General features: G+C 42.5%; 1 protein-coding gene and 1 non-coding gene across 2 annotated transcripts; both read right to left on the reverse strand.

Moving 5' to 3' along the window:
- Nucleotides 1-807: 807 nt before the first annotated feature.
- On the reverse strand, nucleotides 808-1,548 carry LOC106412721. Its single transcript, XM_013853625.1, has one exon. It carries the CDS (start codon nucleotides 1,546-1,548, stop codon nucleotides 808-810), a length of 741 nt encoding a protein of 246 aa, XP_013709079.1.
- Nucleotides 1,549-5,822: 4,274 nt separating this feature from the next.
- LOC125582607 lies at nucleotides 5,823-5,929 on the reverse strand. The gene has a single exon (XR_007320064.1). It is a non-coding gene; the product is annotated as a small nucleolar RNA R71 (small nucleolar RNA).
- Between the last annotated feature and the right edge of the window lie 6,393 nt (nucleotides 5,930-12,322).

A 12,322-nucleotide genomic window follows, 5' to 3' on the forward strand; every position in this document is an offset into this window, starting at 1 on the left:
TACCCGATATTGTCTTCTTCTTTGGGGAAGCACGGTTATTGAGCGTTTGTAGTTTCTTTGATGCCTGCGCTCCTTTAATGTCAGGGGATCGGGGAGTCCTCTTTTTCAACAAGCCTTTCGGAACGTAAGCGCCAGGCAATCTCTCTTGGACTGGGTCGTGGAGACAAGCGGTTTTCTTGGCTGGGATGAGTTGCTGGTCCCCGGGTGCCGCTTCTTGGTGCACAGCATTAGCTGGAGAGAGTTGAGTTATAGCCTCAATTTTTTTCTGCATCAAAGTCAGGAGAATCTCCAAGAAGATCATCATTATCAGCATCAAACATATTTTCATCCCTCATGTTCTCAGTCATCTCTAGGCCTTCCGTTTCAAGAACTAAATTGTCTACCTTTGCCAACTCAAGATCGGTTAAGGTGGCATCTATATCCTGATCCATACCAACATCTAGTTCTAGGAATTTTTCTCCTTGTTTTAGGAGGGGGATCATACCTTTGATCTTGCCGAGCAGACTGAGGCCACTTCAAGTGTTTCTCCGAAATGGTCAGGTTGTTGCTTCGGTGCTCTAAGGTCGTGCCGAGTGCAGTTGTAGTTTGGGACGTAGGCATGTCTGTGGCTATAGATTTCCCTTTGAGGCGTCGGATTATTTCCTCCTCTGAAACAGCGTTTTCAGCTTCTGTTCTCCGGGTTACAACAATTTCTCCTGATTCCAGGGATGCACGTTTATCAGAGATTGTCTTTTGAGAGTCATAAGTAGCACAGTACCCCTCCATACGGTCATGCTCAAGCTGTCGAGGCATGATATTGATATTAGATTAGCTCCTAGAGCTCTCAACATTGCGTCTTGGGCGCCATTCCATTGAAGGTTTTTTGATTGGGCGTGTCTCTTCCTTGCGGGACAAGCTTCGGGGATGATGATTGTTGCTGCGTCCTCGATGGGTATCTTCCCATCTGGTTGGGATCTCTAAACGGCCCCACACTTCCCTACCATGGTGAGGTTGTCGATTATCTTCTCTGCTTGAGCTTTTGCGATCATTGGCTTGGTATGTAGTAACTCGAGTCTCACGAGTTGAGAAGAATGAGGGCGTGCTCTTCCTTCTTTTTTCATCATGGTAAAGCTCGTTGCTTCGTGAGGTTTCTGCAGGGCTGTAGTGTCTCCCTTTCAGAGGGGGCCGGGGTCTTTTTAGTTGATTCCTAGGGTTAAAATTTTGGGAGCCATGGATCGGGAGTCTTGTTTGATCATTGTTGGCCTGGTTTTCCAGAAGTTGCTTCCTCTTGTACTCCCTTTCCTCCGGCGTTAACTGAGGGCAAGTGTTTTCATCATGGGAAATGAGGTTGCAAGTAAAACAGTGGCGATGAAGAACTTCAGAGGTGAGAGTTACTTTTCCAATATCGCCATTTGGAAAGCCAATTCTACGTTCAAACTGCAGAGGCTTGTCTGCTTCAATGGAGACTTGAATTCGAGCCTTTTTGTCATCGACGAAAAGTTTTTTACCAAGCGCGTTGGCGATCTCCGTGAAGGTCTTGTCATTCCAGAAGTGTACTGGGACTCCCATTACAGTTATCCAGAAGGGTATTGTGTTTGGGAAGGTTTCACTCGTGAAGGGTTCCCAATGCTCCAGCGCGAAACTCCATTGGTTGAAGTGGCAAGGTCGCTTATTTAGGACCATTTGTAGGTCCGCTTCGTTGTCAAAATCGAACTGGAAGCGGCCATTTCCAAGATTGAGACCACAGAGTCTTCCTTCAACATTCCAGATCCGGGGTCGGGCAGTAGGTAGATTAGAGCGTCGATACTTCGCCCACAGATGTGGAAAACGCGTCCAATTAGCGTGAGGTGGAAGCGTTCCTTGGCGTCATTGATATCGCATTCCGGGATGCGTATGATATCATCATCCGAGTTCAGAGCACGGTGATCGCCATTGGAGGAACCTCCCTTACGGAGCATGAGAGAGGATTGACTCATAATGAGAGTTGAGTAGGGGAAACTTAGCAAAGGCTAGAGAAGAGAGATCAAGATATATAAGGTGTGAAGGACTGCGGTGTGGATCTGAGACGGGTATGGTGGTGCTTTTATGATGCGAGTTTGCCCTAGGGTTTTTGTGAGGTCGGTGTTGGCCGGGGTTTGCCCTAAAACGGGAAATGAATATCGTGAGAATATTACGATACTTGGTAAGAAAACCAGAGAGAGATCAGAAAGTGAATATCGTAAGAATATTACGTTACTTGGCAAGAAAGCCAGAGAGAGATCGGACTGCGAGATCGGACGGGAGGAGTGCTTGGGGCACAAGGAGTGTTGAGTAGTCTCCCTTGTGCACAGGAGTCGGGAGAGGGGCTTCAGAGTGTTGCATGAGCCGTTTATGAGCTTTAGTTTCTTAAAAAATATTTAAGCCACTCATAAATAAACAAAGTAATAATTTAACTTTAAGCAAACGACGGAAAATGTTTGTCTATTTAATCATTTGTAAGTAAGGAAAGCGAAACAATATAAGAGAAAGTAAAAGAAAAAGTACTTGACAACAATATTACTTTAGATTTTCAAGATTCTCTTGTATCAAGTTGTATTGAATATAAATTTTGGGGATAGTGTTATATCATGAAACATGTTTTCTTGTATTTAATCTATTTTATAAACAGCTGTCACATTTTCTTGCACTTTTACAGATTTAACAATATCTTTTCTAGATGTCTCAGCATTTGCGGGTCTCTCGCTACCAAAGAAGAAGTAGCCAAGTAAGATCCCAAACAAATTCAGAAGCTCCCATCTTTCTAAATCTACTTCATGTAATCAAGCACATGGTACATGTTCTCTCTCTTGTCGTAGAAACATACATATTTAGATATCATATTATCTTCACTTTTTAGGATAATTCAAGGAAAATTAGGGGTCATGTACATAGTAAAAAAAAAAAATTAAGTTCATACACATAATAGATGGATGGCTACGATATGTTATATAATATGCTAAAAAATAACAAAATTACATTTGCTAGCACGTGGAGAGGTTGAAAGTGTTTTTTTTTCCTTTCTCTTGAATAACGAAAAATCATTTTTACGACTAACCATTTGAATGCGACGGATTCGATAGTGTTGGAGATAGCGATTGGGAGTCTTAGCTTGCAAGGTTCAAGTTTTATGGCGAACACGTGTGTTTGAAAGAGAAAGACGGTTACCTTCAACAGTTAAGGTTTCAGCGTTTGTTCCAATTTCACGGCGAGATGATTGAAGAGACAACGACAAAGCCATTGTGATTATCAATTCAGAAACTCTGTTTATTTTACAGATCCGGTTGGAGCAGGTACCGACGAGGAAGAAAAAAAATACGATGGTGAAAACTGATTTTGATTGGCAATTCATTTTGGCGCCCTCTATGTTCCTCATGAAAACCAAAATGTCGAAACTATGTCCCTGTTAATTAGTTTTTGTAGAACATAGTTAATGGGTATTGTTGGACCCAATTCTGGTCAATACCATAATGGGCCGCGATCAAAGGCATGAGCCTTAAAGGGCCGGAGCCCGTAGCAAGAATGCGAGCTCGAGAAGGAGTCGCCGAGGTCGCGGAGATCGTGCAACAAGAAGCTGAGATCGCGGAGCTACCACAGAGGTCTCGAACTCAGCTTACTATAAAGGAAGAGGAATGGAAACAGAAGAGGACACACGTTGAAAACCCTAGAGAGAGCTATACAATTACACCGATCTTGTTGTCTTCCCATTTTTAGATTCTTTCTTTACCGATCTCGTTTGTATCACTCGATCTAGTTCAATCCATTGTATTTGATCTTATTGATATCTTGCATATTTACATTGTTTTATCCATTTATTCATGTGCATTTTCATCATATAGATTAGGATTTAGCCATGTCTAGGTTGCATTTTGCATATATATATGTCTCTATTAGGTATTGGAGTACCACATGGAGTTCCTGGAGACATTTGGGTGCGTTTGGAGCTCAAAAGAGGTGATTAAGGTGATCATTGGACGAGCAATGCATGGGAGCGACCTACCGGAGCGACGCCATGAACTCGCTCGCCATTTACGCTTCGGAGCGACCTCCTAGAGCGACAAGGCGAAGTCGCTCCAGCTCCTAGAGCGACCTCACCACAGCGACACCCAGAGGTCGCTCGCGTTTATGGTTTGCGAGCAAGCCGGGAGCGACGTCTTCAGAGCGACACAACCAGGTCGCTCGCGAAGAAACAACCCGGGAGCGACCTCTCGCAGCGACGTGCCGAGGTCGTTCCGCGTCTATTTGTTTGTCCGAATTCATGTTTTCTCAAGGGCCTTTTGGTCATTTCATTATGCACGTTTTTACTTTTCAAAACCTATGTTTTAAGTACCTTTGGTAGCCACCGGAGGCAGAATTTCTTTTCTGGAGAACAACTAGTAAAACTTCTTTTGATTCAGATTTTATTGCTTTCATCTTGTGTTCTTGTTGATTTTTTATCTATTTCTCTACATGATTAATCTGAAATCCAATATGGGTTTAAGAGGAATCATGGAGATTAGTGAGTAATCACCTTTTGAATTCATGGGTTAGGGAGATTAAGGGTGATTAGGTTAGTTCTAGGATGTTTTAGTGTAGATCATTCTTGTTCCTTGCTAGTAGAGTATTCATAATGCATCTTCTGAGTTGGCCACTCAAAAGTTGATCGATAGGCATCTCCCACCCAAAAGGTGTTTGATGAAATGCCTGAGACAACTCTCCTAGGCTTTTAGTATACTTTGCCAAAGACATTTGTTGTTAAAGGTGCTAAGATAGCTAATAGACCTGTTAGTAATGATTGCTTTCACATTATTCAACCAAAGACATTCGATGTTTGAGATATGTTAGTAAATGAGTATTCATCTAGACATAGAGCTTGCTTAGAATTGTGTCTAGGCTTAAGGTCGATAGTTTGATTGATCATTTGCCATCCTTAGTTCGATACTTGATCACCCAAGGTCTAATCCGTATGCCCATGAGTTCTCTTTTCCCTTAGTCAAGAAAGTATCATTCTGTAATTGCTTTCTAGTATTAGTAGTAGTTTAAAACCCATCTAAATCATTGGTTGCACTTAGATTAAGTGAGTACTTGCATTCTCGGTGCTTTGATATCCCTCAGAACTGGTTCGACAATCTTTTATACTACAACATTTGTCTTAGGAGCCTTGAAAACTCCTAACATCAAATTGGCGCCGTTGCCAAATTCTGAGTAGATTTCAACATTGAGATTTAGTCACTTGCTTGAGACTAAGTCATTTTTATTTTCTTTTGTTACTGATTCTCCTTCTTCACCTCCCTTTAACTTTCAGGTGTATGAACTTGAGGAGCAGGGGTCCATCAAACCTAGTTCCAAGAGTTGCAGATATCAGAGCTTTAGAGAGAGAGTGTGCTAGAGCGAGAAGAGAAGAAGAGCAACATGCTCACTTGCAGAGATTGGATATTGATATGGCAGATCAACCGCAAGGGCCAGAACACCCACAACGAGCAGGTCGACCCACTGGTACCTATTATCGTCCAAACATTAATGGTCAGAGGTTGGGTATCCGCGCTCCACCAGTGGAAGCCAACAACTTTGAGGTCAAACCAGGACTCCTCAACATGATCGAGAACAACAAGTATCATGGCTTACCTGTAGAGGACCCTTGTGATCACTTGGACAAGTTTGACAGCTATTGCGGATTGTCAAAAACCAATGGAGTGTCTGAAGACGCCTTCAAGCTGAAGCTATTCCCTTTCTCTTTGGGGAATAAGGCACGCCAGTGGGAGAAGACTGTACCCAGTGAATCCATAACTACTTGGGATGAGTGCAAGAGAGCATTCTTGGAGAAATTCTTCTCATCCTCAAGAACTGCTAAGCTGAGAAATGAGATCTCCAGTTTCCAACAGAAGAACTTGGAAGGATTCAGTGAAGCCTGGGAGAGATTCAAAGGCTATCAAACCAAATGCCCACATCATGGTTTCTCTAAGGAGAGCTTGCTCAGTACCTTCTACAGAGGTGCCCTTCCTAAGTACAGAGCCAGATTGGATACAACTAGCAATGGATTCTTCTTGGGAAGAACTGAAGATAATGCAGAAGAGCTGGTTGACAACATGGTGAAGAGTGATGCAGTCTACAGTGCAAACTACGACAGAGGCAGTAGGAGTGATGATAAGCAGACGAGGAAAGAGATCAAAGATTTGGAAGACAAGATCGACCTACTCATTGCTGAAAAAGCCACCCAAGAGCAGCTGAAGTTTGTTGGTAACTCCAAGCAGGAAGATCCACTTGTTGTTCATGAGGTTGAGGGTTTGGAAGGTCAGGAAGAGCTGTGTTTCATCAACAACAATGGTAGCTGGTACAAAAAAGAGCCCAACTTTCAGTACAACAACTACCAACAGAAATCCTATCCCAACAACCAACATAGTGGTTATCCGCTTAGAAACAACCATCAAGACCCCTCGTCTGGTTCCTCTGCTCCTCAAGTGAGCAGCACTGATACCTTACTGAAACAAATCTTGGAGTCTCAGACTCGAAGTGAGAAGCATGTTGGTTATGAGTTGAAGAACCTTCATTCCAAGATTGATGGGAGCTACAATGAGCTCAACAACAAATTCTCACATCTTGCTTCTACAGTTAAGAATTTAGAGAATCAGTTTGCTTCCATGAACACTCACCAGAATCGCCAGAAAGGATCTCTACCTGGAAAATCTGACCAAAACCCCAAAGAGGCCAAAGCTATCACCCTTAGGAGTGGTAAGCAGTTACCTCCTACAACTCTCACCAGGGATGCTGAGAAACTAGGTGAGGAGGTGGCGATCAACTTAGATGATGAAGTGGTGATTGTTGATGAGAAAATCAATGATGAAATCTTGGAGAAGATTGTGGAAGCCAAAGGTAAAGGAAAGGTTGGTGAAGAGAAGAAAACAATGAAAGATGGTGAAGTTGTTGCCCCAGCAAGTGAGAATTCTTTTGTTCCTCTTTCCTATGAACCCAAACTTCCATTCCCTGGTAGATTCAAGAGGCAGCTGCTAGAGAAGTACATAGCTCTGTTTGAGAAGCAAATGAGTGAAGCTCAGGTTGCAATGCCCATCATCGATGCTTTCATGTTGATTCCTCAATACAACAGGTTCCTGAAAGATGTTGTAGCTGCAAAGAAGAAGGAGATGGAAGGCATGATGATTCTTACCCATGAGTGCAGTGCCATCATCCAGAGGCTTGATGTTCCAGAAAAGTTAGAGGATCCATGATGCTTCACACTACCTTGTGCTCTTGGACCTATGGTATTTGAGAAATGTCTCTGCGATTTGGGAGCTAGTGTCTGCGTGATGCATTTGTCTGTTGCAAAGAAGCTTGGATTCACTCAGTACAAGAAGTGTAGACTCTCTCTGGTGTTAGCTGATCGTTCAGTGAAGTACCCTGTGGGCATCTTAGAGGACCTCTCTGTGAAGATTGGAAGGTATGAGATACCTACATATTTTGTGGTGCTTGAGATGGGTGAGGAGCCTCAAGACCCATTGATTCTAGGAAGGCCATTCTTAGCTACAGCAGGAGCTATTGTTAATGTGAAGGAAGGCACGATTGATCTCCATTTGGGTAAAGAGAACATCCTCCACTTTGCAATCAAGGGGAAAATGAGAAAACCAACTGTGTTCGGGCAAGCCTTCTACATTGAAGAGATGGGCACTCCTGCTGATGAGCACCTTGAAGAGTTACCACCTGAGGACGACGAGGAGGGAGCATCTCCCTCTACTCTTTCCCCATAGAAGGTAACCCACTACTTTCCCTTGTATATACCAGCTCATATTTTGCATTTTAGTTGTCTTTTGGGTATCTCTCTCTCACTCACACAGAGACTGTGTGATTTAAGTGTGGGAGAGGTACCAAGTATTTGATCACGTTTGCTTTGATGATTTTGAGTCTCATGCATTGCATTATACATACATATTTGCATTAAAAAAAAAATCATTTAGTTTGCATCATTTGCATTTCTAGGAGAGTCTAGAGCATATAGGTTGCATTTACTTGCATTGGGAGCAATGATTTGAAATGCCTTGTAAAGAACATTACTTTGCACCTGAGTAGCTTATGCACCTCTCAAAAAGACTTGTATGCTTCGAGCCTTGAAAACTCTTCCTGAAACTTGTTGAATGCTGAAACTCAGTCTTTGAAGCCAACTACAACCTTATTTGAACTGAATGAACTTAATGCATCTTGCTCATGGTCCCTTGTGTACCGAATCATGGATATACACACTTGAGTTGTCACATCCTTTATGCCAATCTTTTTGACAACCTCTAGTGGTAGACCTCTCCCCAAAATCCCTTCCTCCCTTTAAGTCTTCATTGATTGATGACTGAGGCCTTTTTCGGAAAGTCTTACATGCACATAATGTTGAGAGTATCGGGAACGACAATGCTTGATCTTCATTCTTGCTAGATTAGGCACATGATTGTCTAGCCATAGGATGGGGGTGAGTGTTGTAAAGTTTGATTTGGGAGTATAAGAAAGTTGAAGGAAAAGAGTGAACTCTTGTGCTTAATTGACTAGTCTTTATGGGATAAGTAGAGAAACTTCTAGCTTAATTTGCGAAAAGTCTTGGCCCCCAAACATTAAAAAAAAAAAAAAGAAAGGGGGCTAGCAAAACTAGTATGAGCTAAGAGGTGTTCAAAAGAGTGTAAGAAATCTATTGAAAAAAAGAGTTTTATGTTGGGAAATGCTTTTGAAGTCCTTGGGTGAGAGATGTGAGTTGAGTTTAGAATGGGGAAATGAATGTGTATCATATATGTTTGGGAAAAGTGTAGAACAATGGAGATTGAGCATTGTATGCATGAGTTGATCCCTTTCTTAGATATATTATGTGCAATGTCAAGACTACTTGTCTTGAGAGTATACCACCTTAAATATCATATATCTTGAACCCCTTGACTCACTTGATTAAAAAGCCTCCCCTTACCCAAATGATTTGGACCAATTGACCATTTGCAAGAATTCACTTGATGCTATGCTTAATGAACTTGAGAGTTGGCTGATTTGCATGTGTGAATGCATGATGATGAGTGTAGGGATGAAAAGAGTTGAAATAGGCCTAGAGAAGCTAGAGTATAATAAGAGAGGGTGTACTAATGCTGAATTTAGATGTTGATTTGAGTGCTTTGTGTGTTTCTTTTGGCTATGAGCTCCCACCTACAAACTTCTCTCCCTATGAGTTCTAGAAAGTTCACTTGAGGACAAGTAAAAGAATAATTTTGGGGGAGTTGATATCTTGCATATTTACATTGTTTTATCCATTTATTCATGTGCATTTTCATCATATAGATTAGGATTTAGCCATGTCTAGGTTGCATATTGCATACATATGTCTCTATTAGAGCATGATTATCCGGGGTCCTTAGTCGGTTTCTTAGTGCGTGGGCCCCCACAAAATCCTTAAGGATCGGTTACAAAAACTACTAATTAAGAACCGATCTTAGTGAGTTTCTTACACTGTTCGCGGACCCCACTGACACGTGGCGGCCCGCGATTGGTTTATTTTTTATTTTTTATTTTTTTAATTTTTTTTAAAAAAACTAAGAAACCCAATAGGTTTCTTAGGGATAATCATGGCCTTAGGTATTGGAGTACCACATGGAGTTCTTGGAGACATTTGGGTGCGTTTGGAGCTCAAAAGAGGTGATTAAGGTGATCATTGGACGAGAAATGCATGGGAACGACCTACCGGAGCGACGCCATGAACTCGCTCACCATTTACGCTTCGGAGCGACCTCCTAGAGCGACAAGGTGAAGTCGCTCCAGCTCCTAGAGCGACCTCACCACAGCGACACCCAGAGGTCGCTCGCGTTTATGGTTTGCGAGCAAGCCAGGAGCGACGTCTTCAGAGCGACACAGCCAGGTCGCTCGCGAAGAAACGACCCGGGAGCGACCTCTCGCAGCGACGTGCCGAGGTTGCTCCGCGTCTATTTGTTTGGCCGAATTCATGTTTTCTCAAGGGCCTTTGGTCATTTCATTATGCACGTTTTTACTTTTCAAAACCTATGTTTTAAGCACCTTTGGTAGCCACCACAGGGAGAATCTCTTTTCTGGAGAACAACTAGTAAAACTTTTTTTGATTCAGATTTTATTGCTTTCATCTTGTGTTCTTGTTAATTTCTTATCTATTTCTCTACATGATTAATCTGAAATCCAATATGGGTTTAAGAGGAATCATAGAGATTAGTGAGTAATCACTTTTTGAATTCATGGGTTAGGAAGATTAAGGGTGATTAGGTTAGTTCTAGGATGTTTTAGTGTAGATCATTCTTGTTCCTTGCTAGTAGAGTATTCATAATGCATCTTCTGAGTTGGCCACTCAAAAGTTGATCGATAGGCATCTCCCACCCAAAAGGTGTTTGATGAAATGCCTGAGACAACTCTCCTAGGCTTTTAGTATACTTTGCCAAAGACATTTGTTGTTAAAGGTGCTAAGTTAGCTAATAGACCTGTTAGTAATGATTGCTTTCACATTATTCAACCAAATACATTTGATGTTTGAGATATGTTAGTAAATGAGCATTCATCTAGACATAGAGGTTGCTTAGAATTGTGTCTAGGCTTAAGGTCGATAGTTTGATTGATCATTTGCCATCCTTAGTTCGATACTTGATCACCCAAGGTCTAATCCGTATGCCCATGAGTTCTCTTTTCCCTTAGTCAAGAAAGTATCATTCTGTAATTGCTTTCTAGTATTAGTAGTAGTTTAAAACCCATCTAAATCATTGGTTGCACTTAGATTAAGTGAGTACTTGCATTCTCGGTGCTTTGATATCCCTCAGAACTGGTTCGACAATCTTTTATACTACAACATTTGTCTTAGGAGCCTTGAAAACTCCTAACATCACTTATTCATCAATAAAGTTCATTTTCACCTACTGAAAACTATTTAACATCGTTGTGTTCTAAATATATCGTTGCGTACATCATTTTTCTTCCCTAGATCAAACCCCGATCACTATCAAATACTTTGTGTAGATTTTAGGTTCTACATTTTGGCGCCGACTGTGAGGAGGATAAACGAAAAACGTCTTTGCTAAGAAACCGATCTAAGTTTCCTAAGCGCGACTATGGATCCCAACCAAGTCCAACATGATCGCATCGGATCTATCGATCTCGAACTCCTCAGATCGGGCAAATTGATCACGACAAGAGAGGTTGATAATTTCGATAAACACTCTCGTACCTCACGGGGAATGATTAACAGTCCCACCATCACCGCATTCGAGGATACACCACAGAAAGGGGAAATCTTGACTTTCCACGAGCATGAAACTGTAAAGCTCGATATGCCCCACGATGACGTCTTAGTGATCGCGTTAGAAGTAGGAGGCGTCGCCCTCTCGAAAATTCTCGTCGATACCGGAAGTGCTGTTAACATCATTTAACAAGAAACGATACGGTTGCTCGAACAACCGGCCCGAAAGATCAGACTGGAAGTGAACCCCCTCGCCAGTTTCGAAGGAAGGTCGGTCCTTTCACTCGGGGTCGTGTTATTAACTACGAAAGCCTGCGACCTAAAAAGAAAAACAGAATTCACTGTAGTCGACCTTCCCATGCCTTTTGATGCCATTGTAGGGCGTTCCTGGTTATACCAGATGAGGGCAGTTCCCTCAGTTTATCACCAATGCGTGAAGTTTATGTCTCCAACCGGAGAAAAGACCATACTCGGAAGCCAAAAACAAGCTCGAGCCTGCTACATTTTCGAGTTCCAAAAAATGCCACAGAAGGAGGAGAATATCCCACTCGCACGCGACCTCTCGGTCAAAGATCCCGCCAAAGATCTATCCAGTACCGTCTCTCTGGACGAAAATTCCCCTGAAAAAATCGTTAACATCAGAAACGGTTTACCTCCAGAGTTAAGGTGCGACCTCTTGTCATTTCTCAAACAAAATATCAAAACGCTTGCATGGTCCGCAGCAGACATGCCAAGAATCGATATCATTGTCGCTTCCCACGACCTAAACGTCGATCCCACATTTAAACCCATCAAACAGAAGCGAAGGAAGTTAGGCCCCGAGCGAGCCAAAGCCGTGAATGGCGAAGTGGATAAGCTCCTGAAAATCGGCTCCATTCGCGAAGTTCAATACCCCGACTGGCTCGCAAATCCAGTCGTGGTTAAAAAGAAGAACGGAAAATGGAGAGTATCTATCGACTTCACCGACCTCAACAAAGCATGCTCGAAAGATAGCTTTCCATTACCGCATATCGACCGGCTAGTAGAAGCCACAGCCGGACATGAACTACTCTCCTTCATGGACGCATTCTCAGGCTATAATCAAATCCTTATGAATCCCGGAGACCAGGAAAAAACGAGCTTCATTACGAAGCGAGGAACATACTGCTA

The sequence above is a fragment of the Brassica napus genome, chromosome C2, assembly GCF_020379485.1.
Source record: "Brassica napus cultivar Da-Ae chromosome C2, Da-Ae, whole genome shotgun sequence".
In the NCBI taxonomy this organism is placed as follows: Eukaryota; Viridiplantae; Streptophyta; class Magnoliopsida; order Brassicales; family Brassicaceae; genus Brassica; species Brassica napus.

Coding starts and splice junctions, on each gene's coding strand:
- LOC106412721 (XM_013853625.1), bottom strand. CDS start 1,548: ATGGGAGTCCCAGTACACTTCTGGAATGACAAGACCTTCACGGAGATC.